The sequence below is a fragment of the Miscanthus floridulus genome, chromosome 15 (genome assembly GCF_019320115.1).
Source record: "Miscanthus floridulus cultivar M001 chromosome 15, ASM1932011v1, whole genome shotgun sequence".
Taxonomy (NCBI): Eukaryota; Viridiplantae; Streptophyta; class Magnoliopsida; order Poales; family Poaceae; genus Miscanthus; species Miscanthus floridulus.
Window position 1 is genome coordinate 65482711 of NC_089594.1, and position 25620 is coordinate 65508330.

Consider the following 25620-nt stretch of genomic DNA (forward strand, 5'->3'; position numbering starts at 1 on the left):
TGGACAGGTAGTTCGGGTGGGTCTCTTGCTTCATCTTTTGCTGTTTCTTGATCTTCATTCTCTTGTGATGTTCATGAGCTTAATCGTTGATCATTTGGTTAGTTGCTTTCCTCAGAACGGAGCTTCGCCATGAGTTCATGCTGCCACTGTCGTCTCCAACGTCGATGACTTAGCTCCGCCTCGCCTTAGCCGTCGTTCTCGCACGCATCAGCTTCGGGGTGAGCCACTGATCATGCCTGGGTGATCTATTTTACCTCTACCATGCTGTAGCCATGGGACCGCAGGACATCAGCGAGTTTTGCTCTACCGTTCCGCTGCGCGCGTCGCTGCTAGTGTTGTGGAGTGCTATTGATTCAATTACGTGCTCGGTTATGTCTGTTAGGAGGTGCTGACTACACCGGAGACTTTAGTTTTGCCGGCGAAGTCATAGATCGCTGTCGCTATCTCGGCAGGACACCCTCGTGGCACCATCATCACCGGTGAGGGCTCTATAGTAGTCTAGATGTTCAACCAGTACCCTTAGTCGAAGCGTAGCGCTAGGGAGGTCATGTTGGTTCCATCCATACCGCCGGAGACCTCACCATTGGTGAGTAATCGCCGATCAGAGGGCCTCGCCGTTGTGGTTAGAGTGGGCTGACCGGTGGGGTCACCCTGTCAGTGGCTGTTTAAGTAAAAATGATTTTTTTTCTATTTTGCAGAAAAGGTTAAATAGTGCTGTGATTTATTTATTTTGTGTAGAAATAAATAGAGCTCCAAAAATTATAAAAATTTTTGTGTGACCTCTCTGAGATGTGAACTATTTAGGAAAAATATTAAATATTACTTTTCAGTACATTTTGAATGTGATAAAAATTGCTCAAATTAATTAATAAATAGGAGTCCATGATTTTTCTAGGCTTAAATAATTATCCAAAATTTATGAAAATTGTTTTTACACTTATTTGTCATGTGATGAGCCTTCACAAAAATTTGGGGCTCATTTGGAAAAAGTTGATTTATTTCATAATTTTGAATAAATTAATTAATTAATTAAAACAAATAGTAAACCTTAATGACTTAGGTTTTGTTTGAATTTGGGATTGAGTGATGACCTTGGGTCATTAGCATAAAATGATCCTTGGCACTTTAAGTAAGTGTTTGAGTTTATGATCAAGTTATGTTTAAGAAATGTTAATTTGTATAACCCCACTAAGGTCATTAGTGTTAATCTAAGTAAACCCTAGAGGAGGTTTAGTTAGTTGTTAGTTTGTAACTTTTCTGTGAAGGAAAGTTGTATTCAAGTTATTAACTTTTGCACCTATCGTCAAGCATCATGTTTTGTATCTCGCATCATATTAAACATGGCATTGTTACTACGTGTAGTGAACAAAAGTGAGAACTTGGTAGTCAACCAAGTTGTTGAGGAAGTCAACCCACCTGTTGAGGTTGGGTTTGATATCTGTGGAGCATCTCCAGAACCTAACTATTTTGACAATCAAGGCAAGCCCCGGATGCATTTAAACCTACCTTGTGTTTTACAAATTATATCGCTTTTGTTTTTAAATGTTGCATTAAGTGATTAGGAGTTGAGTGGAAACATAATTGGTGCATTACCAACCTTGTTTTTCTATATCTACCTTGTTACTAGCTTTAATTCAAGAATGCCTAATTATGCTTAGCCATGCTTAGACCGATAAAAGTCGGGTGATTACTTGTCACCTGTGAGATATAAATGGTTTATTGGATACGATTGATTATTTATGAATCATGAGATATAATCATGTGGAGTAATAAATCTAGACCGGGTGGACTCGGTGTATGAGAGCCACAAGACATGGATACCTTGTGAGTGGGGTTTTTCTGCCTGTGTCGATTAAGAACCATTCGTTGTTGAATTGCATGAGGTGAGACTTTGTAGTACTGGCTACATACTCTGGTAATCCTTAATTCGGCTATTCTATTATGAGAATGGCTACTCGCGCACTAGGAGTGGAGAGATGGCGAGAGTAGCATGTACTCATGTGGCAATGGGCTGGATTGGTGGAGTACTGTGGTCTCGGGTGGCACAGACCCATTCTTGTTTTAGAGAATCTGAGGATAGGTTGGTATATGTAGGTCAGGGACCTGCATATGTCGTGTGGTTGGGAATCCCCAGCTGGGTTATAATTGGTTCGAATCGTCGTTGCTCCTCGGTTATGGAGACTCAACTCACTGTTCATCAACGTAGTTAACAAATATAACTTGAGTAAGATTTGAGAAAGAGTTTGATATGAAGTTCATGATCTCAATATGGATCATGTCAGCTTTATATATGATCTTTATGAAGATTTAAATGTTGAAAGAAAGAATCTTGTTAGAGAACTTTTACACAAAAGAACTTTGATTCTTGCTAAAGCCTTACCTTGAATGCCTGAGCCTGCATTCCTGAGTCTTCTCCATTTTTACGTCGGTTAAGTCTTGTTGAGTACTTTTGTACTCAGGGTTCTTTAACCCTTGTTGCAGGTGAGCCTCATGAGCAGGTCTGCTTTGGACCGTGCTACATGATGGTTGTCCAAATCGAAGATGACAAGTAAATGTGTGGCCCTTGGGCAGGGCACTTTTATTATGTGTTTTGTTTTATGTTACTAATGCTACTCCACTACTATGGTTTGTAATAATAAGCGTACCTGGTTTGTAAGCTTTGAAACAACTGTTTTGTAACTAAGTTATTATAAGACTTCTGCTATTTTACTCTGATGTAAATTAATGAATAAACTATTGAAATACTGCAATGACTCTGTAATGGATCCTGCTCGAAAGAAATTGTGGATGATTCGGGTTTCCTGAGGACACTCGACATGCTTCTTAAGTTATTGGGAACATATGCATAGTCGTCAAGGGTCATTGGACAATGACAGGTGCATGTGGGCCCTATAATTTAGGAGGTTCTACCACAAGATCACCCATGAGTGCTAGACAATGTACTTCAATGGGTCAGTCATGGTGCTTGGCTCGAGGGCTTGAGTGGTTCTGATCTCCCTAAATGGGAGCAGGCTCTGCTATGCGATCTGTCTCATTTTTTTAGCCTCGAACAATGCCATGGAGTACGAGGCCCTCATCAATGGACTACACATCACTATCGAGCTCGGCGCCATGTGGCTATATGTCCATGGTGACTTAGAGTTGGTCATTGACCAAGTCATGAAGGAGTCCTCCTGCAAGAGCTGTCTCATGGTGGCATACTGCTAGGAGGTGCACAAGCTTAAGGACAAGTTCTGAGGGATTGAACTGCATCATGTCCCTCGAAAGGACAACGCCACTGCCAACTTCCTTGCAAAATTAGTGGCCAGATGGGAACCGCCTGTTGATGGGGTCTTTGTAAACGACCTCCATGAGGCGTCTGCTCGCATCCGAGAGGATCTGACCTAGATGTGCTCCAACACCAATCTAACACTCGGGGGCTCTGACCCCCCGACGTGCCTAGACCCCAACCAAATGCTTGGGGGCTCCAACCTTGGCGCCTCCATGGCAACATCGCTCAGTGACATCACCATGATAGCACTCGATCCGACCGACTGGAGAGCACCACTGCTCGCCTACCTCCTTAAGGAGGTTCTCCCACTAGAAAAGGACTAAAGTGCGACAAATTGCTTGATGCACCAAGATGTTCATCGCCATTAGTAACGAACTTTATAAGCAAAGTCCGTCGGAAGTGCTCATGAAGTGCATCCAGACCGACCAGGGGAAACAACTTCTCTTTGAAGTCCATGCCAAAATCTATGGACATCACATGGCCCTAAGGTTGCTGGTTGGGAAAGCCTTTTGCTAAGGTTTTTACTGGCCCACTATGCTGTGAGATGCAGAGGAGGTGGTCCACAGGTGTGAAGGATGCCAGTTCTATGCTCGGCAAACTCACCTACCGGCATAGGAGCTTTAGACCTTCCCCATCACCTGGCCATTTGTGGTCTAGGGCCTCAACATGGTCAGACCCCTCAAAAAGGCCTCGAGTGGCTTCACTCACCTACTCATGGTGGTGGACAAGTTCACCAAGTGGATAGAGGCGAAGCCCATCACCAATACCCGCTTGGAAGAGGCGATCAAGTTCTTCCTCGACATCATCTATCAGTTTGGTGTCCCTAACTGTATCATCACCGACCACAGAACCAACTTCATCGAGAAGAAGTTCCTGGACTTCTATGATGGATACAGCATCAGGATCGATGGGCCTTGGTCAGACACCCACGTACTAATGGTCAGGTCGAGCAGGCCAATGGCATGGTCCTCTAAGGACTCAAGCCCCACATCTTTGACTAACTCAAAATGTATGTCGGGCAATGGATTATAGAGGTCCTAGTGATCCTTTGGAGCCTAAGAATGACCCCAAACCAGTCCACGGGGTTCACCCCTTTCTTCCTAGCATACAAAGCCAAAGCAGTGTTGCCATCCAACCTCGATCATGATGCCCCCGACTGAGACCGAGCCACAGAGGCTCAGTAGGACACAGTTGACCTGCTCAAGGAGGCTCGTGAGACGATCGTCATCCGCTCTTCTTGTTACCAGCAAACTTTCCATGGGTACCATGAAAGAAAAATCATGGGGAGGATCCTTGAGGTCAGTGATCTCATACTTCGGAGGACCCAGTCAACCAAGGACAAACATAAGCTCTCTCCACCATGGGAAGGACCATACGTAATGGCTGAGGTGATCCAACCGGGCGCCTACTAGCTGAAGGACGACAATGATAATGTTCTCATGAACACATTGAACATCGAACAGTTACGTCGTTTCTTTCCATAAAGCTCGGTCTTACCGTTTATTTCCATTCAATGCTTGCTCCTACAGTGCCCCAGTCCGAGCACTCTTGGCCTAGGTCACTCGGGGGCTCCACGTGGGTGTGATACCACCCCCTTTTTTACTATCATGTAGTAACACTTTTCACCCAAACAAAAGGGCATCGCCCAAATGATAGGGTATCCCGTTCCTTTGATTACCCTACGTAACTTGCACTTTAGCCTCCCAACCGATCACACCCTACCATGACCTACAGTTATGAGTAGCTGAGCCTCGTGGGCCACACCCAGGTTCTTAAGGTTGTAGTCTACGAGTCAACGGACATGTGTGAAAAAGAAAGGACAAAAAACAAAGCTACGCAAGGATAAAAACAAGGGCTGACGGGACAAGCTTCCTCTCATGAGTGATTTCATCACAAAATGAACTTAAAATATTCACGAATGTAAAACTATTCACATGGGGGATCCCCCCATGAATTCATCTTTTACATAAATGGACTATTTCTACTCTAACTCTATTGTGGCCCCCTGGCTATGTCGGTTGATGGTGCGGTTGGCGAGGATGAAGGTAGCTCAATTGTGGTCGGGACGACGACGACGCTCAGCTTGGCTACAATAGGGACAACGTTTAGCTCGGTTGGGGGTGGGACAACGCCCGCCTCTGACCTGGCCTCCGCTGTCTCCATAGCCTAGATGATGTCTTCCTGGCGCACATCTGCGGCCATGGTCAAACGGCAAGCCTCCATCACCCACTGCGCAGTGACCTGCTCAGCGACCACCTGTGTGTGCGACACCAAACTTTCCCCCAGCGCACGGATCTCGTCTATGCTCCACCCATCGGCATATCCTCTGTAGATGGCCACAAAGTCCATACCAAGATAGTGGGTTGCCACTGAGGTTAGCACCCCTGACGTCCCGTAGAACATGCCATCGGAGATGAGCACCTGAACATCATTCGGGACCTTCGCCAGCTAGACGGTGGGCATACTAGTGCTTGGTCCTAACCCAAACACCTCAGAGACCACCACTTGCATAATGTTGTGAAGCTAGTCGTGCTCTCCCTCTAGAGTGTGTCGCTCAAGGGACTGGGCTAGCACCTCCGTGCTCCGACCGACCATCGCTTTGACCCTCTCTAGCTCTTGCTCTAGAGAGCTAATCTTTCCACCCTATTCTGGAAACAGATGACAAATTCAAGAGCAAGGAAAAGAAAAATTCAAGGCAACAACTAAGGACAGAACAGGTATGTACTGAGGTGGGTGCTTTTGAGAACGAAAAGCCCTTCCTCTTACTGGGTCACCCTCTTTGAGCAGCTGAGTGTTCGACTCCTCTGCCCTGAGCATCTGCCCCCGGAGTGCGACGACCTCCCGCTCGGCGTCAGACCGAGCCTTCCACTCCACTTCCAGAGTCTCTAGGGACTTCCTAAGTGCCGCCTCAGTCTCTGCCAAGTGGGCCTTCACCACATCAAGTTTCTGCTTAGTAGCAGTCGCTCGCTCGACCGCATGCAGCTCCGCCGCCGTGCTCCCATCGCCTCAGCCGCCCAGTCTTAGGACTCACGACGGGTGAACTCCAGCTTGTGCCTGAGCTCGTTGACCTGCTGCAACACCACCGCTTCTTGCTCCATTTGACTATGCTCCTCCCAAAGAAACTAGGACTTGCAAATCGACATCATCTCCAGGTCTTGTGAGACAAAAAGTAGGCGTGCTGAGACAACCATTTAAATGCCAAGGAATCAAAGACAACACCAGGAACACAGAAAACTTACCTCTACAACGTGTGGCAGGTCGACAGTCATGGCCTGATGGATGAGCTCAACCCTCTCCAAGGCCTCCTTGAGCTTCACCTTAGTAAGGGCAAGATCGAACTCCATCGATAGTCCTCTCTCCCTGAGTAGGTGCCAAAGCTTCACCTCCTCGTCAATAAGGATGAACCGAGCCTTTCCCAGCTCATTGGGGCAAGGCCACACCAGCTCACGGGTCGCCCTCGACCTACCAGAAGAACCAATGATCATAGTATCATAGCCATCACTACCGGATCATCACCAACTCCTGAGCTGGCTAGCGGCTCCACCCTGGTCTCTTCCTTGTCGTCGAAGGGGATGTCCACCACTAGGACTCCATGGCTCGCTAGTGGCTGCTCTACCTCTGGCCTGGCCACGTCTCCTTCGCCCCCTCTAACTCTGACTAGGTGAGCAAACCATGCGCTCCTCCATCGGGCGAGATAGGGAGCCCAGCTTCCCTCCTCTTCTCCTCTGCAATCGGTGGTGGAGGGACCGTAAGAGTCACCCCTGACCCAACCTCTACCATCACCATGGGAATCACCACTGCCGCCATACTCATGACCGGTCAGGAAGAAATGACCCTCATTAAGGAAGGTCGCGCCACCGCCAACCTACTTCCCCGCCACTCATCGCAACCCACTACAGGTTGGGCCTCCACCCTTCTCGCACGAGAGGTGTGGAGATCTCCATACTAGCTAGAGCATGGCCACTGTAAGAGAAGGCACAAACACAGGTTAGTCATACCCAAAAACTCAACTATGAGGGCAAAGGGAAGCATGAATACATACCCAGACAAAAGTGATAGAACCTTAAAACCCTGACCGACTGACGATGAGCCGATCGGACAAGGATCGCTTGGGGGTTGGAGTCCGTGCTGCCTCAGATCGACCGAGGGTAGGGACAACATGACTGGTCCCCTATTCAGCTAGCGAACGATCATGGCCACCAGCTCATGGTGAGACCACTGGAGCAATCGGTGGGCATCTCCCTATTGAGGGCCATGCACACGAGGCGACCCTGAGGGAATAGGCAGATAATCATGCTCCCTCGGCTGACTGGCGCGCTCCATCACACTCGGAGCAGGGGGCTAAGAAGCTGATGACACCTTCGAAGGGCATGGCAATCGTGACCGCTTTGCCTCTTGTTCGAGGGTGGTGTCTTCACTCGCGGCGCGCTTACTTGACTCAAGAACATTACCGAGTGTCTCCATACCACGCCCGCTGCTGACGGGCACAGCCGCGGGCTCACGGCGCTCCGCCAAGGTCATGGCAGCGCCCCTGTCTCCCTCGTACTCTGAGGAACTCACATCATCGGCCATCTCCATGGGCTCCTCTGACTTGAGCTCCGCCTCCACGTTGCTCCTGCTCTCACCACCATGGACCCATCGGTTGATCTCCTTCTCCTTATCAAACCTCCTTTGGACCTTCTCGGTTTTTTCTTCTTCTTGGCAAGCGTGGCCTACCTCTAGGCGGCTTGCCTAACCGTGCCTTCTGGCCCTCTCGGAAGATGCGGCTAGGATTTATAGCCCGCGAGTCCCTTTGAAATGGGCATCTCAAAATCAATCAAAACAAGAAGGAAAAGGTCATGGGAAAAAACATACCAAATCGGACAGCTTCATGGCATGAAGGGGTCTGGGAGACCCTTTGAGAGAGTCTTCATCGCTCAATTGCAGTGCCCAACCAAGATAACTCTAGACTTCATCTTTTGACAACTCCTTCGACCATGTGCGATCGGGATCCATCGGGCCAGAGTATTCCCACATCGGCCGTGTCCTTTCCCCTAGCGGGGCAACCCGATGGTAGAAGAAGGTGTGGAAGACCCACAACTAGTTGAGGTCATTTCGCACGAGCTTCTGAAGCTCCAGCTTGATGATCGCTAGCTTTTTCTCTTGATAGGAAGGACCCCACATCCAACTTTCCCTCTTCTCTGGCCTCCCCTGATAAACATCAGGAACGATGCCTCCATCAAGTTCCTGATATAGAACCACTCGTCATGCCACCCTCGGTTGGAGTCACTGGGGGAGTACGTAGGATAGGGGACCAATGGCTTTGGCCTCTTCTGCAGGGCAAACCCCCCAACCGGTGCGGTTCTAGGTGATTTCCCCTCGGATAGGGCTCGTCTGATCAAGACTTGTTGGAATAGATCCACATGCGGCTCCATCCCGAGGAAGGCCTCATAGACAGTGATGAAGCCAGCGATGTGCAGCACCCCAATTGGGTTGAGGTGCTGCAACTCCAGGCCCCACTCGTTGAGGAGATCGCGCAGGAACCAATATACGGGGTACCTAAGCCCGTGCTCATGGAAGGCGAGGAAGGAGACGACCTCATCAGCCTGGGTTCGTGAAACAACCTCCCCCAGCGTGAGAGCCCTCTAGTGCACCACCTCCTTCGATGGAAGCAGCCCCTTCATGGTGAAATTAGCTAGCATGGCCTCATCCACATTGGAAGGCCTCCTGTTCAACATCGCACCTCGGATTTATGAATGAATCTATGAGTTTTTCCTCTTTCTCACTCTGCCCTCCTCTCTCCTAGAAATCGGCGTGGCACATGAACAGGCCTGGCAAAAAGAAGGAAGGAGAAATGGCAGCGGATGAAGAAAGGTGAAAGGATGGGAGGAAAACCCTCTCCCTTCCCCCTATTTAATGCGGAAAGGCGTGCGGCAGGACATGGCCTTAGCTGACAGGACACGGCCTACCTGACGGGATGTCGCTTGGCTAACGGGATGTGGCCTAGGTGGGGCCCACCACTACCACAACCTGAGCATGGGAAATGAGGTGCAACCACACGCAAACGACCCTCCGCCTTCCTAGGTAGGGTTTGGAGGGGCCCACCAATGGAATCTCCATCGAGGAGAGGCCAGCGGGTCACTTGAGTCAATTGAATGGCTTGGCGGCTGCCGAGAGACAGGTAAGGAGCAGTGGGATGCCCCATGCAGGTTACGTTGACTCTGTCACGAATGATGGACCCAGATTCCACTCGGACATATCCGATAAGAGCTCCCTGAACCCATCACTCGAGCCATCGAGGTAACTTTACCAACCCCTGTTTTACTTTTCTAGTACATAAGCATTCATTCTCATGCATGCATTCATACATCCAAATCATTGCATATGCAATCATTGCATCGAAATGCTTCATGTTGTGTCACGAAGCGGTAGTCGTCTCATTCGATATGAGCAACAACCGACTAGGGTTCGAAGGCCGACCCGTGAAGGGCTCGATGCCACCTCGCGTTAAATAGAGCCAGGGGAGAAAACACAGATGAGCCCCAACGCCCCCCACCCGACCGGCTCAAGAGCGGATAGGGTCATCTCAACCTTCTCGTTCGATCCTGACCTCGAGCCGTTCCCATAGAATCTCCATCAAGGGGAGGCCATCGGGCCACCTGAGTCGCTCTCCAAAACAACTCGGGCATCTATCGGGAGGCGGTTTAGGAGAAGTGGAGTGCCACATGAGGGCTATGTCGACACCATCATGAACGACGGACCCGGATTCCACTCTTACATGCCTGTTAGCGAGCTCACCAAAGCCCGCCACTCGAGCCATCAAGGCAAGTGGCATCAGCTCAACTCTTGTGATTGCGGAAACCACAGATGGGGTGACGTAGGAAATCATGCGACTGACCTTGATCGCCCCTTAGTGGCTCGGGCGCTCGAGCCACTAGATACTGACTCAGGAACCTGACCGACCGCACAAGTTGCGGTCAGAATGGACACGGGCGAACACCTCGACTGGAAGAGACACAAGAGTCCGCAGCCCAAAAAAGAGTACCAAGGTGCTCAGCCTTTGACTGACTCCCCAGTCGGCCATAGGCTCGGGGGCTACACCCACCGGGTGCGCTCGCGCGCACCCAACGAAAAATGGATTACCAATGAGTTTCCTCCTCAGGGGCTAGGCGCCTATGTCTGCACAACACACCTCCATAGACTTCACTAGTCCCCTCCTCAGGGGCTGGGTGCCAATATCCCTCCAGTGTGCCTCTACGGCCTTCGCTAGTCCTCCCTAAGGAGGCTGGGTGCCCATATCCACTCTGCGCGCCTCCGTGGCCTTTGCCAATCCTCCACATGGAGGCTGGGTGCCTAAATCCTACTCAGTTACCCTATGCAGTATAACAAACCAAGGGGAAAAAGCCGAAGTTCCAATAACAGCCCGCCTCCATGGCACAATGGGCACAAGAATTACAAAAGCAAATGCAAGCCTTCATTAAGCTAAAAACACAAACCCTTGGCTTTTACAATATCACGCAAAGCGTGTGTGAATAGCCCCTTCATGGCTTCACAAAAGCCCCAAAGGGGCTCGGGGGGCCCTGTCGGGTTCATAAACCCGGGTTCCCCAATGGACCTGTTTCCCTACAAAACTCAGCCCAGCAGGCGGCGCAGCGACAGCACACGCCTGGGCCAGCCCAGATATACAATGATAGGCCAAGACCATGATTCGGTCCCCGACCGACACCTCCAGCCAGGAGATCTGGTCGGAGCCCTGACCAAAAGGCCTAGCCACGGTGGGACCGCAATCCGACTCCGAACCCCTTTCTCCAACCAAGGATACGCTGGACCTCTACTCGCTGCTCTTTCCTGACCGACACGGTCGGGGTCGACTAGGAACGACCGACTGGGGACGCCCGCTCGGTGTGGGCCCAGGGAGCAGGCGAAGCAGATAAGTTAAGGCGCTCAAGTTAACCGCAATACCGAGGACCGTACCCTGCCATACCCTACGCACCTATAGGACAGTGCCGTCGGGCCATGTCAGACGGACACTGTACAACACGCCAGACACGTCAAAGCATAAACAGTATTGTGGGCGCCGTTGTTTGCCGTACCAGATGAACACTATACAGCCTGCCAGATGCGTCAGAGCATAAATAGCATTGTGGGCACCGTCGTTTGCCGTACCAGGCGAACACTGTTCAGCCTACCAGATACAACAGAGCATGAATAGTAAGGTGGGCGATGGCGGTGTAAACAGTATGGCGGGCGACGACGGCCATCCCGTACCCGATGGCGTGGGCAACAAGACTAGGCAGCGACCGTATATACTCTCTCTCTTTCTCTAACTTGTAAGGCCATCCCCTTCGACTATAAAAGGGGATGCACTCTCTCCTAAAAGACGACGACCCGAGGACTCGACGACTCAACAGCTACACAGTCTACACGCTCTCAACAGCTGATAAGCTCGGACACACAGAGCATACGCTCCAATACCTAGCATATGTTTGAGCCCCCATCACTCTCTTCCACTCGGACTAGATTCCGACCGGGCCTTTTACACCCCCACTTCATTCCTCACTTGTTTGTAACCCCACAACAAACTTCGAGCACCTGGACTCAGGAATAAAGTCACTAACCAACCTCAACTAGACGTAGGGTCCATTGCCTAAACCAGTATAAATCCTGTGTCATTGAGTGCTAGGCCACATCCGATCACAACGCACGACAAAACTATAAATATTTACTTGTTGGCCACATTTCACACCGATAGTCTGAGAACAGATGCCCAATAAATGACGACCAACATTCATGTAGGCGGAGTTGAGAAACTTCTTCTTTCTGGTGTTTTCCTTCTTCTTCTTTCTGCCACCGAAGAATAAGTATGACTGATCTAAAACTTATTCTCCCTAGTCCTTCATCGTGGCAAGATCTAACCACAATAAAATAGAGAAGAGATCGGAGAAAATTATTCCATAATGGCGACACCGTCTCCGTCTTGATGTTGCCGTCTGGAAATAAATGTCTCGATGTCGTCATACAAAGGAGGCGGGGGCGGCGACGCTGAGTCGCGAGACACTAGGGTCCTCTACAATACGAGGAGGGTTATTTAGCCGTGATAACCAACTACACCACCCAAACATCTTATTTCCTATCTACTCGAATTGAGTATATAAATATGTGTCTTGGATGGCACCTTTGATTTTCTACACATAGAGCATTAATTTATTGTCGGACCCTAAATCTTATCTGATCAATCACACCTAAACCTCCCCATATTTATGAGACCTATAGTTTTTATTTGCAACTACTATTTCTAAACTATATAGCAATTCTATCGATGATACCGTACATGTGTATTGACACATGTTAGGTCTTGTTTGGATACATGCGTATCTATTTTAATTCACATGTGTTGGAATGGATTAGAGTGGAACCATGTGGCTTGAGATGAATACATGTGCTTCTAAATTAGGCCTTAAAAAGGTGAGGATACGTGCTCACATCAGCAATTGAATCGTTCTCACTGAATTTTTCTTTTTCTTGCCAACGAGGGCTCACCATAACGTATAAATCCAAAAATGTTCTTTCTATTCCCTTAAAAAGAAAATGTTCTTTCTATGTATTACTCCTAAATTTATGTAGACACACACACACTAGATACTCCTTAAAATGCATATGTATGTACTACTTGTCGTGAATTCACGACCAGTGGGCCTATGCTGTCATGGAACGGTGCTCGCTGTTTTTTTTTCCTTGCCAAAATGCCAATGAGGCCTCACCAAGCCACGCCTCGAGGGAGCCCTCTTTCCTCCATCTCGGCCGCGCCAACGCTTCCCAGTTTCTACCCCCAAAAGGGCTCAAACCACACGGACCCATCCCCTTTTCCTCTTCAGCCACCGCTGCTGATGGCCTCCACCCCGCCGGCGCCCGCCGTGGCGCCGTCGCTGGTGGACACCCTCTTCCAGCGCTCCCTAAACGACCTCGTCAAGTCCCTCCGCGCCGACCCGTCGGCCGCCGGCGAGGCCGCGGCCGTCGCCCGCGCGCTCTCCGAGATCCACCGCGAGATCCGCGCCCCCGACGCCGCCACCAAGTCCGTCGCGCTGCAGAAGCTCGCCTACCTCTCCTCGCTCCACTTCGCCCCCGTCGGCTCCCACCCGCTCGCCTTCGCCGCCATCGAGCTCCTCGCCTCGCCGCACCTGCCCCACAAGCGCCTGGCCTACCTCGCCGCGTCCCTCTCGCTCCACCCGGCCTCGCTCTCGCTGCTCCCGCTCGCCACGCACCAGCTCCACAAGGACCTCTCCCCCTCCGCTGGCGCCGCCCACCAGCAGCACGTCTCCGCGCTCGCGCTCCAGCTCCTCGCCTCGCCTGCCGCGGCCGCCGCGCCCGACCTCCCCGTCCACCTCGCGCACGACCTCGTGCCGCACCTCGCCCGCGGCAGCCCCCGCGCCATCGCCGCCGCCGCGCGCGTCATAGCCGCCTCGCCGTCCGCGGCCGTGCCGGTCCTCTTCAAGCCGCTGGCGGCGTGTCTCGCCTCTCCGGATCCTCGCGCGTCCACGGCGGCTGCGGCGGCCTTCTGTGACCTATCGGCGCCCCCTGCCGACGCGACGCCTTTCCTGCCGCTCGCGCCCGACCTCTACAACCTGCTCACCACCTCCCGATCCAACTGGGCGCTCATCAAGGTGCTCAAGGTGTTTGCAAGACTGGCTCCTCTCGAGCCCCGCCTGGCAGCGAGAATCGTCGACCCGGTTTGCCAGCTCCTCACCCGATCTTCGGCCATGTCACTGACCTTTGAGTGCATCCGTACGGTGCTCACTGCACTGCCAGCACATGATGCCGCGGTCCGCCTTGCCATTGGGAAAGCCAAGGAGTTCAACGCTGCTGCTGATGATCCCAACCTTCGGTACCTTGGGCTTCTGGCTCTTGGTATGCTTGGCCCAGCATATGCATCCACGGTGAATGATTGTCGGGATGCTATTGCGAAGTCACTGGGTGATGCCGACACGAACATTCGCCAGGAGGCGTTGCATCTCATTATGGGGATGGTTAATGAAAACAACGTCGTGGACATTGCTGGTATGCTGATCAGTCATGTTGCTAAGTCAGACCCAGAGTTCGCAAACGACATTCTTGGGGCTGTTCTAGCAGCATGTGGGCATAATGTGTATGAGATGGTGGTGGATTTTGATTGGTATGTTTCGCTCCTTGTGGATATGGCAAGAACCCTGCATTGTGCCCAGGGGGATGAGATTGGTCGGCAGCTTGTTGATGTAGGACTGAGAGTGCAGGATGCGCGGCCAGAGCTTGTCCGTTCAGCTCGAACTCTCCTGATTGATCCTGCTTTGCTTGGAAATCACTTCCTCTTCCCTGTTCTTTCAGCGGCTGCATGGATTTCTGGTGAGTATGTGGACTTAACGAAGGATCCTGTTGAGCTTGTTGAAGCACTCTTGCAACCAAGGACCAACCTCCTACCAATTTCAGTGAGAGCTGTCTACATCCATGCAGTATTTAAAGTGATTACGTGGTGTTTCAGTGTGTATGTTGGGAGATTGGGTGATTCAGGCATGGCAATGGATGTCATGTTCGACAGGTTAGCTGCTGATCAAACTGTTAGTTTGGACAGCAATGTTGCACTTGGGTCTGGTGAAGAACAAGATATTGGGGCGAGCACAGTGCGAAAGGACCCTTTTTCACATGAATCTATACTTTACATGATTGACCTGATTCAAACGACAGTTGGTCCACTGATTAACTGCAATGAAGTAGAAGTCCAGGAGAGAGCACACAACCTGATTGGTTTTGTCCATTTAGTAAGAGAAATTCAAGAGCTGAACAAAAGGAAGGTTGCTGATGGTGACGAGCCAAGCAGGTTAAAGGAGCTTGTTAAGACTATGAGGACAGTATTCTGTCAAGAACTAGGTCCTGTTTCTGTGAATGCACAGATGAAAGTGGCCCCTCCAGATGGTCTTATTCTGAATGAAAATCTTGTTGAACTTGCTGGCATGGTGAGTGAAGATGATACGACTCCCTCAACTTCAATCTTTTTTTATCCTTGCAGTCGTCATTCTGTAGATACCAGAGATGAGCCTGCAGTGTCAATTGGTTCGTCTTCTCTTTCTGAGCATCGCAAGAGGCATGGGCTCTTTTATCTCCAAACAGGGAAAACTGAGGACGAGCCAAGTGATTACCCTCAAGCTAACGATTCTCTACCATCTTCTAGCAATAATTCTGTTATTAATGATGACAAGTCGAAGACTGCTGAACTTGTATTTGCTGGGAAAAAGTCGACGGCCACGAAATCCAGACCAAAAGTAGTTAAGTTGGATACTGAGGATTTCCTCAGTTCTATGATGCCTAGTGCAAATGTTCCAAAAGAAGACCCCTTGGCTGGTGCTCTACGTGATGTGCTCTTGGGTAGTGATGCTAAGGCATTGTCTTCACAAAGGGCTTCAGATATAAACTTGGAAGGAATGCTAAACAAAACAAGCAGTAATGAATCTAGCTCTCAGCAGATAGAGAATTTAGGAAGCTATCCTGCTTCACGTTCTAGTAGAACAACAAGCAAGCAACAAAACCATGATAAAGAGAAAGGTACAAATCCTCGTGAAAGTGATGGCAAAGAACCAAGAAAGCACAGAAGCTCTGGTAGAAGTGGACATCGTCAAGGAAAACATAAGCATAGAGAAAAGTCTAGTACTCAGCCTGATACTATACCTCAAGCTTCAGTCATTCAAGATTTCCTTCTATAGCATCTGAGAGACTCATTTGGTATACTTCAGTTGAGTGCATTTCATTCTCTTTTGACCTGTGGTGCTGTTTAGTCTTTGATCTGTTACTGGTCATGCTGTTTCATGTCTATCTTGGCCATAGCACTTGATGCAATTTGCTCTTTGATAAAGGGAGCTCTTTGATAGATCTATTGAAATATGTTAGTTTATAGGGCATACTGTAGAGAGCCAGACAGTTTTTATTTAATCTCTTTATGTGAACTTCTATAACCCTCCCATCTACCTCTCAAAATTGTGGAAGTCATGCAAACTACTTAAGGCTCTGTTTGGCAACCACCTAGATTATATAATCTGGGTGGTAGCCAAATAGGGCAGATTATATACAGGTGGATTATGATGGTAGATTATATAATCTCAACAAGCCGTGTTGGGGTAGATTATCCAATTATATAATATATCAACCTAGATTATATAATATAGGGACAAGGCTATGCCCCAATGCTAACAGGTAGGGATGAAAATGGTACGGATATTTTCCGACCGTATTCGAAACCGAATCTGTTTAGAGGGGTTGAGATCTGTCCGTATTCGAGTCCGGATATCCAACATCCGATACCGTATCCGTATCCGTATCCGAATACTCAAATTGCATATTTATGATGTCGATATCCAATCATATCCTATACGACATAGTTGACACTATCCGTATTCGAATCCGAATCTGGACAGAAATGAGGAGATACTGAAGTACTTTAATTAGTGGCTTAAATCTGCACAAGATGTTTTTGACAAGATTCTTAAACCATGTTGTGTTGCAGGACATGGAAACGGAAATTAGAAGCCACACTTTTCCATACTTGCATTGTTCTGAGTTAGTACCATGATTATACAAAAGAAGGTTTCTTAGTTTGAACACACTATACAACGGTTAAGGTTCTATGGAAATTTAGTATAGCGTTCATTCAGGTTTCCTCCAGTTACCATATTATTGTTTATCGGCAATTCGGCATTGCTACAGAGTCCAAAAGTTCACAACAGGGAAATTTCTTTGGTTCGTAGGCTATTCTTACTGTTCGGAAACATTAAGTGAATTCTGAATGATGTCGAATGTTGCTTCAATTCTGTTGTTCCTTTTTTTTGATGTGAAGAAAAAAAAGTAAACAGGCAGTTCCTTCAAGGTAATGCATATGGAGAGTTCTCTTCATAGAGGATTCTCTCAAGGAATGGGCTTACTGTAATCCAGATGCATTTTAGCAAGCATTTTTGTGAGAGAAAAATACTATTTCGGATGAAAAAAAAAAAAGTAAATCTAAGCCAGGTTTAAGGGCACGCGAACGAGACCTTTGATGTGAAGAAAAAAAAAAGTAAACAGGCAGTTCCTTCAAGGTAATGCATATGGAGAGTTCTCTTCATAGGCGATTCTCTCAAGGAATGGGCTTACTGTAATCCAGATGCATTTTAGCATCAAGCATTTCCGCATCTTTAGCTTGTGGCCAAAGCTGGCTAAGGGTGTGTTTGGATCGAGAACAAGGGTGGATGGGATAAGGTCATCTATGAATTTTGGGATATGGATATTTATGTTGTCTGTTTAGTTGGATGGATGAGGCGAGCTATTTTTCTGTTTGGTTGGATGGATGAGATTGCATGTGATGAGAATACTAATTATATCTATTATTCAAAAAATAATAACAACTAACTATACACTAATAAATATACACCGACACTAATCTTGTCATTATAATCACTAATTAAAAATAAAATATGTTAATTAGCACTATACTACTCTAATTGTCACACAAAGCATGCGCTAATCAACATGTGGATATCCTTATCCGTTAGATTTTTTAGGGTCATAATATCTAGCATTTATCTAGAATATTCCTTGCTGTTGATATCCAGATTTAGCTTATACATTCAACCAAACATCTTGTATCCCATGGATATCTATGAAACCAAACACAGGGGCCTGTTCGACTGGTATTAAAGCCGACTGAAACTGTTTTATTGTAAAAGAAAAATACTACAAATTCTAGCTGATAAGCCACCAGATAAATTCAAATGAACAGCCCCTAAGCAACCCAAACTCCATGCAACATACATAACATGACGTTGTGCTACAAATGATGTACTTAACCAGATCCTACAGCGGTTTCTCAGTCTCCTTGTACTCGCATGTATGTACTGTATATCATAATTATACCCAAGCATGTTGCTGCTAATGTTGATCACTATCACTATCACAAGGTCGAGTGCCGATTTGCTGCTCGCGGCCAGCGAAAGCCGCGGCCGACGGTCGCGGTCGTCGCCCCTGGTGCCGTGGCTTGCACGAGCACCGTAAAGTTGTCCTTAACGTGCCGAGTGCCCAGATGCTGCCGCCCCGGTGCCCTGGCATGTACGGACAGACGAAACATAGGCTCCGTTAGCTGGTCTTAAACCTGACTGAACTGGCTGAAAAATACTGTTCCAGTTAAATTGTTGTGAAAAAAAAATACTATTTTGATTGAAAAAAAAGTCGAACAAGCCAAATATGAGGTAAGCCAAAAAGAGCCATAAAGATATTTGTAAATAAAAAAAGGGTTAAAATAAACGTTTTGTTTCTTTATTATTTTTTTTAGAATTATACGGTACAACGTAGATATTCACAACACACACACCCACACCTACGAACACACATACGTAAATCTTACCCCCTATAAACACCTTCGAAGAACTAAGCTAGTAGATCTTGAGATTCATAAAGTCACCATAGACACCTCGCTATCGACATGAATGTTGCATAATACTAAGAGATTCTCTCGTCTTTCGGAAAAAAAAAACACATAAGGTCGAATGGGCGAGGATAGGAGCCTAGGAGGTTTCAGAATGATAGTTAAGTAAACGTGCCTTTGTCACTTCTTAAAAGTATTAATATGTTTTTGCAGAATAAGATCATAATGGTCCATACGAATCAGGAACAGGCTGATAACCCACAGCTCCCAGGATCGAAACCTGGTTTTGATAGATTTTGGTGTCTTTTTTGGATTTGTCCTCTTTTTTAGCTGAATTTCTCATTTTTGCTGTTTTTTACTGAACTTTTTATTTTGATGTCCTCGCCGCCGTCGTCTGTCGTCTCCTCGCGCCCGTCCTCCGCTGCCCAACTCCGGCCGCGTCCCACCTTCCGAACCAGCGGACCCATCCACCGCTCAAGCCTTAGCCCCACACTCACTCGTCTGTATCCCGTGGCAAGGAGCGGGCGCGCGCGCGCTTGATTCGCCGCATCTGAGCGTCACGGCCGCGACCGCGCGCCTTCCGTCGCCTCCCGCCGCCGCGCTCGCGGCCGCAGCACGGCCGCGACGGATGCTCGGCCACCGCTTCCCCGCGGCGCTCCTCCTCCCGCGCGGTCTGCTGCTGCGGAGGAGGAGGGGCATCATCGCCCGCCGCGGCCTGTCCGTCATGGCCGGAGGCGAGGCGGCGGAGGGTCTGCTCGGGGGCTTCTTCGAGTACATGGAGCGGCTGCGCAACTACGAGCGCTCGGGCGTGCCGCGCGGCGCCGGCACCGACTCCGACGACGGCTTCGACCTCGGGCGCATGCGCCGGCTCCTCCGCCGGCTCGGTGACCCCCACACCCACTTCCCGGTGAGGTCTCCCGGATGGCATTTTTTTCTTTCTCGGAGCTAGTTTTCAGTGAAGGCAAAGATGAGCTTAATAGATGTGTCTGTAGGCTGTGCATATCGCCGGCACCAAGGGGAAAGGTTCTACTGCTGCATTCCTGTCCAATATCATGAGGGCGCAAGGCTACAATGTGGGCTGTTATTCCAGGTAATCTTATCTCATCATCAGCATCATCTTTGTCAGTCATGTGCAGTTGTTACACAGAAATTTTGTGGTGGCAGTATGATAGGGGGCATGAATACGAATGGATTCATCATTGTTTGCTGGAACAATTGCATAGAAAACATGGTTTTAGCCTTTAGGCTGTCAACCGATATCAAATTTTAACAGAGGATATCGAATTGGAATTGTAAAATGTATTGATAAGAGAAATAGCCTAAAATGGGGATGTGAATAATTATGTGGTATGCACGAGCAAAATGTAGTCTGTTTTAAGTAGTTTTGATTTTTTTTTTTTTTTTTACAACAAAAGTAGTTTTGATTGCACGAGGCTTATGTATCCAAAAAAGTATCATTCTCTGGTCTCTGCCATAGCCTATCCTGTCAATAGCTTCTTTAGCTGGATCTCGTTTTCTATCAAATTATTTTGGAACATTATCTTTCACTTTTCAATGTTGGGATCTATGTCAAGTTATTGAAGTGTAATCCTGTATTCTAGATGGTTTCTAATTGTTCAGTTCCATTGTGTCTCACTGTTTTTTTAACGCCGCTATAATTCTGTCATCTATGCAGCCCACATCTTCTAACGATACGTGAACGGATTTCTGTTGGAAATGATGGAGGCCCTGTTCCAGTACGACTGTTGAGTGATCTTTTTGATGAGGCTAAGGAAGCTATTGATGAAGCAATAGAGTCGGAAAATGGATCCCTGACACATTTTGAGGTAGTTTATTATTGGAAATTAGCCTACCTGTTTTTTGTGATGATTAGAATTTGACTGTTTCGTGGACACATACAAGTAATTATTGTAAGCAACTGATGGGATTTTTTTCCTACATCCAAATACTATTAGCTTTGAATCTGTTCATGTTTTGTTTCTCATTTGATCATAGTCATGATTTCCAGAGGTTATCTGGATGCCTTTGCAGGTTTTTACTGCTCTCTCATTTCTTCTATTCTCACAAGAAAATGTTGACATTGCCATCATCGAAGTAAGTTACAGGACATCTGTTACTGCCTTATATGACCTCTCAAGTTTTGTGCTCATTGCTGTTAAATGTCAAGACTAAAATAGGAAGTAATGCAATTGATATCACTGAATAAAAAAAAAGTTTTTCTATGAGTTCTTTGCATGGTTAGGCAGGCCTTGACATGGACCCCTTCCAAAATGATGACAAGTTGCTAACTGAAGAGGTGGCCAATTGATTCTGCCAGATAATGGCTAAGTTGAGGGGGTATATAGGATGTTGTCTAGACTGAATTAGCTTTCCAAATTATAGATAGGCATATAAACTTATATTATGCTGAACAGAAGTCACAAGAGTGCTGCCACTAGGAATATAGAATAGGCAACTGATGTATTATGAGATTGTAGGCCAAATGGCTAGCATGCAAAAGCAGTAAAGCACATGAGATACAAGACTGAAGGAAATAGTGCTAATAAGTAAAAAGTTATGCTTTGCTAGCACTTTCAATGATTGCTTTCCGATGGATCTTAGTATAATATAAGATCAAATGAACATAAAGTCAATGAAATAGGTCCATTTTGTCTTGAAGGCAAAGGCCCTTGCTTTTCAAAGTTGAGTCACATTCTCAATATCATCTGTCCAATACTGATTCTCAGTCATAAAAATGATATCAGTAGTGCTTGCATTTATCTATTTATTTCCTAGGCAGGTCTTGGTGGAGCTAGGGATGCAACAAATATTATTCGAAGTACTGAATTAGCAGCATCTGTCATAACAACAGTAGGGAGGGAACATCTGGTTGCATTGGGTGGCTCCCTGCAAAGCATAGCAATAGCAAAGTCTGGAATCATCAAACAAGGACGACCAGTATGTAATTCTCTTATCATTTTCCTTCTGCAAGTCTACCAGTATCTAGTTGCTCCTGTTTATACCTTGAGCTTACAACCAACTTGAATGTGTCTAGCACTTCTTTTTTTACTTGTATTAAATGGTTGATATGACAAGCCCTGCTCCTGACGCCTGGTTCATTCCATTGTAGGAATCTTGTTCTCGTTTTTGTTCAGTAACATGAGAAAGGTGTTACCCTTTTTCTTGAATCTTTCTAAAAGACTTGTCCAGTTGTATTATCCTTACATAAGATCTGCCACGGTATATGACAATTATTATTGGACATGCAGGCCCTTTACTTATTCAGTTATTATTGTTTATGTTTACACAGACTGCTTGATTCTCAGACTTGTTTCTTAAAGCAACATTTTAACATTGAGTTGTGTGCTACATAATGTGTTACCTCAGATGTTGCATCATGTATTGGGTCTTGTCACATTGCACTGTATGCAAGGAGCAGCAGTAGTAGAAACCCTCCCTCTTCCAATTTCTTCTAATTTAGCTTCCTCAATCCTTTTATTCCACTAATCTTTCCTCCACTCATATACAAATTTCTTACCATAGCATACATGTTCCAAATGAGGACACTGCGATTGTTTTTTTTTAATTCCAGGTTAGTTTCAGACCTAGACAAGATGTAACCTGGATATCAAACATTTTGTCAGGTTGTGATTGGTGGACCATTTGCAGCAGATATTGAGCAAATTATTCGTGACAGGGCATTCTTGACACAATCTCCCGTGATATCTGCTTGTGATCCTGGCATGAAGAGCTTTACAAAATGCATAAATTGGGATAATGGTAAGCCGTATCAACGCTGTTACATCAACATAAAGATTTCAAATGATGTGCCCTTGGTGAGTTATATTGGGAACCTCACCTACTTCATCTGAAATTGATAGGTGCCCATCTGTTTTTCAAATCCTCTGACTGATCAACGCAAACTATCCTTTTCAGTGCATTGAAATGCATGACATAAACCTCCAACTGCTGGGACATCATCAGCGTCAGAATGCTGTCACAGCTGCTTGCGCAGCTCTCTGTCTCCGTAGTCAAGGTAACAATACTCCTAAGCCAATTTGCAGTGACAGTCCGTCCATCCAGTTTCATCAAAGCGACATTTCTCCAGTGTTAATAGCATGTTAAATTTTGGTTCCTTGAGTCTTGATTATGAACGAGGCTGAACATTTGCTTTCTGTGTGGCTCTTGGTTCATTTGCCCTATTTTTTATCACGCGCATTCACTGATCTATTTTTCCTCCTATGGTATGGCTTTGGTAAGTTAAGGATGGGATATCTCTGATGCTTCTATCCAAGCGGGCCTAGAGGAGACCCAACTTCCTGGGAGGAGCCAGTTTCTGACAGCAGAGGAAGCCTCAGTACTTGGGTTCGATGGTGCATCTACTGTACTAATCGATGGAGGTTAACCTCTGCTATAACCTGCTCTTGACATCCCTCCCTTGCAGCGATTAGGAGCGCCAGTCGGTGATGCTTGAACTATGTTTTGCAGCCCATACCGAGGAATCTGCAAAGGCCTTATCAGGCGTGATAAAAACTGTCAGGCCAGAAGGGCCTCTAGCGCTTGTTGTCGGAATGGCTAGTGACAAGGAGCATCTCGCGTTTGCTGAGCAGCTTCTCTCAGGTAGTAGGACTGCTCATCCCTTGCTGAGCATTTGAAATCCAGGCAGGCCGCTGGCCATGAAAGAAAGCTATTGCTGAAATTGATGCCACATTATTCCTGAAACTTGCTGCAGGTCAAACGCCCGACGTCGTGCTACTGACGGAGGCGAGCATCGCTGGAGGAACCTCCCGCGCGATGCCAGCCTCGTCCCTGAAAGAAGTATGGATAGCCGCGGCGCGTGATCATGGCATCGAGTGCGTGGACATCGGTGGCATCAGTGCCGGCGCTAAAACCCCAGAGCACATTGCTGATCTGGTGGGCAGTCCATCGTCGAGTTCCGGAAGAAAGCCCATGGTGATCGGGTGCCAAGACGAGGGGGCGCCGTTCTCCTCGATCCTGATCATTGCTGCCTCCCAGCTCCTGGAGAGCAGAGGCGGGGCTCCTCCAGGCCTCATCTGCGTGACCGGCTCCCTGCATCTCGTCGGGGCCGTACTGCAACAGCTGGGACGGCACTAGAGGAACCAACCATTTCATCTTTTCATGCCATATACTACACTGGATGAGTGTGGCTACACTGAACTCGGAGTGTTGGGTGCTGTGGCTTAAGGTGTAACGGCTCCTGATCAAGAAATTCGAGATTGGGGAAAAATAATCTCGAATGCCTTTTTTTTTAGATTCCGAGATGGATCATTCGTGTGGTGTGCGTTGTATCTTTGTCTCGTCATCTGCACGTGACACTGACGCCTGGACGGCAGGCAAGCAAGGCATCTGTGGTGAAGTGGGTGATTTTTTTTTTAACACTTTTTAAACTATTTTTAATTCTAACACTGTTTATTTTTTTTAAATCTAACATTTTTTGTCGCGTCTATTGTCACGGCGTGGGAAAACAACTATGCCGTGCCATGCATGGCGGCGCAGCAGCGGCGATAACGTGGCACTTCCCTAGGCCATGGCCGCTGACGTGGCAGGAGCTGCCGCGCCACGCATCTTGGCGTCGCGAAGCCCAACACAGGACCGCGGCCCGACCTCCCTCTCCTCACTGTCTCTATCACACAAACGGATCAAGGGAGAGACGCAGCGGTGGTCGCCGCCGCCGCCGAGGCCAGTGCCCGCGCCACCCGCCCGCGTCCACCCGCCGCCGGCTCGGTCTAGCACGCTGTCGCCGCGTGGATGAGCGCACGCTGCTGCCGTGAGGACGAGTGCCGCCGCCGCAAGGACGAGCGCCGCCTTGTTGCCATTGGTGGATTTGGCTAAGCCCCAATCTTTCCCTCAGTTGTCATGGTACTCTTCTTGTGTATTTGTTGATTGAATCGAAATTGTTGTTACTTAGGGTTAAGATGCAAAATTAGTTTGAATGATTAGTTAGTATAGTTAGTGTAATAAGTTAGTACAATAAGTAAAGTTAGTATATTTAGTAAAGTATAGTTAGGTTAGTTAGTATAGGTAGTATACTAAGTTAGTATAGTTAGTTAGTTTAGTTAGTACAGTTAGTGAGTCTAGTTAGTTATTGTATTTAGTATAATTAGTTATTGTAGTTAGTCTTGTATAGGTGTTAATATTAGATTAGTTAGTATAGTTATAGTTAGTATAAGTATTAATATTACTATGGACAGTACGTACGACGATTTTGATGACTTTGATGAAGTTTCTTGAAATGCTTTTATAGATGGGGGATCATCATCCGCAGTATAGGTATTAATATTAGATTAGTTACTCTTAATGTTTGTTCTAACACATCGATTTGAAATTTGAACCAGGATGGGGGATCATCATCTGTAGTACCCTATTCTTGAGGTGCACTACGACAAGGACCACCGAGCCAAGCACCTGTCGGAGCTTCAGGAGGACCTGGTACCTATTAGACTACGCACGCACCAGCCGCACCACTGGGACGAGCGATACCGGCCGTACATACAGCATGTCGGCTTTCTTGAGATCGTCCGGGTCTTCAACACTAGGCTACCGATCCTCGACCCTTCACTTCTCACTGCTGCTGTCGATAGGTATGATTTGATACACATTTGGTGAAGTACAAAGCATTGATTTATCTCATTGTTTGAATTAAAAAAACTTCTTGTATTGAATTAAAAACCCACAGGTGGAGCCCAGAGACCCACACCTTCCACCTTGCTTGCGGCGAGATGACTATCATGATGCAGGACGTGAAGATGATTCCGTGTCTGCGGTTGGGGGGGTCTTCCAGTGACTGGGATCCTTGATAACGATCACTGGATGGACTTGGTGGAGCAGTTCTGTGGCAGAAGACCACCCGAGGACGAGGATGCTAAGAGAGCAAAGTAAGAATTTGTACGTTCAAAACATTTACCATTTTGACACCAGCACATGCAAGTCTTTGGTTGGTCTCTTATATCACTAA

The 25620-nt window shown here is 47.5% G+C and overlaps 2 protein-coding genes across 2 annotated transcripts; both read left to right on the forward strand.

Annotated features, from left to right (window-relative positions):
• Positions 1-13041: 13041 nt before the first annotated feature.
• On the forward strand, positions 13042-16334 carry LOC136508210 (AP-3 complex subunit delta-like). The gene has a single exon (XM_066502850.1). The coding sequence runs from the start codon at positions 13138-13140 to the stop codon at positions 15976-15978; it is 2841 nt and encodes a 946-aa protein (XP_066358947.1). The 5' UTR covers positions 13042-13137; the 3' UTR covers positions 15979-16334.
• Positions 16335-18913: 2579 nt separating this feature from the next.
• On the forward strand, positions 18914-24063 carry LOC136508458 (dihydrofolate synthetase-like). Its single transcript, XM_066503138.1, has 10 exons — positions 18914-19572; positions 19658-19755; positions 20341-20491; positions 20697-20759; positions 21441-21602; positions 22289-22480; positions 22581-22680; positions 22910-23044; positions 23133-23264; positions 23377-24063. Exons 1-10 carry the CDS (start codon positions 19294-19296, stop codon positions 23757-23759), a joined length of 1695 nt encoding a protein of 564 aa, XP_066359235.1. The 5' UTR covers positions 18914-19293; the 3' UTR covers positions 23760-24063.
• Positions 24064-25620: the final 1557 nt, after the last annotated feature.

What these genes read in the sequence shown, in the direction of transcription:
- LOC136508210 (XM_066502850.1), top strand. Translation starts at nt 13,138, where the DNA reads ATGGCCTCCACCCCGCCGGCGCCCGCCGTGGCGCCGTCGCTGGTGGAC.
- LOC136508458 (XM_066503138.1), top strand. Translation starts at nt 19,294, where the DNA reads ATGCTCGGCCACCGCTTCCCCGCGGCGCTCCTCCTCCCGCGCGGTCTG. An exon ending in ACCCCCACACCCACTTCCCG is followed by an intron (nt 19,573 to 19,657) that starts GTGAGGTCTCCC and finishes ATGTGTCTGTAG; the next exon opens with GCTGTGCATATCGCCGGCAC. An exon ending in TTGACATTGCCATCATCGAA is followed by an intron (nt 20,760 to 21,440) that starts GTAAGTTACAGG and finishes TTTATTTCCTAG; the next exon opens with GCAGGTCTTGGTGGAGCTAG.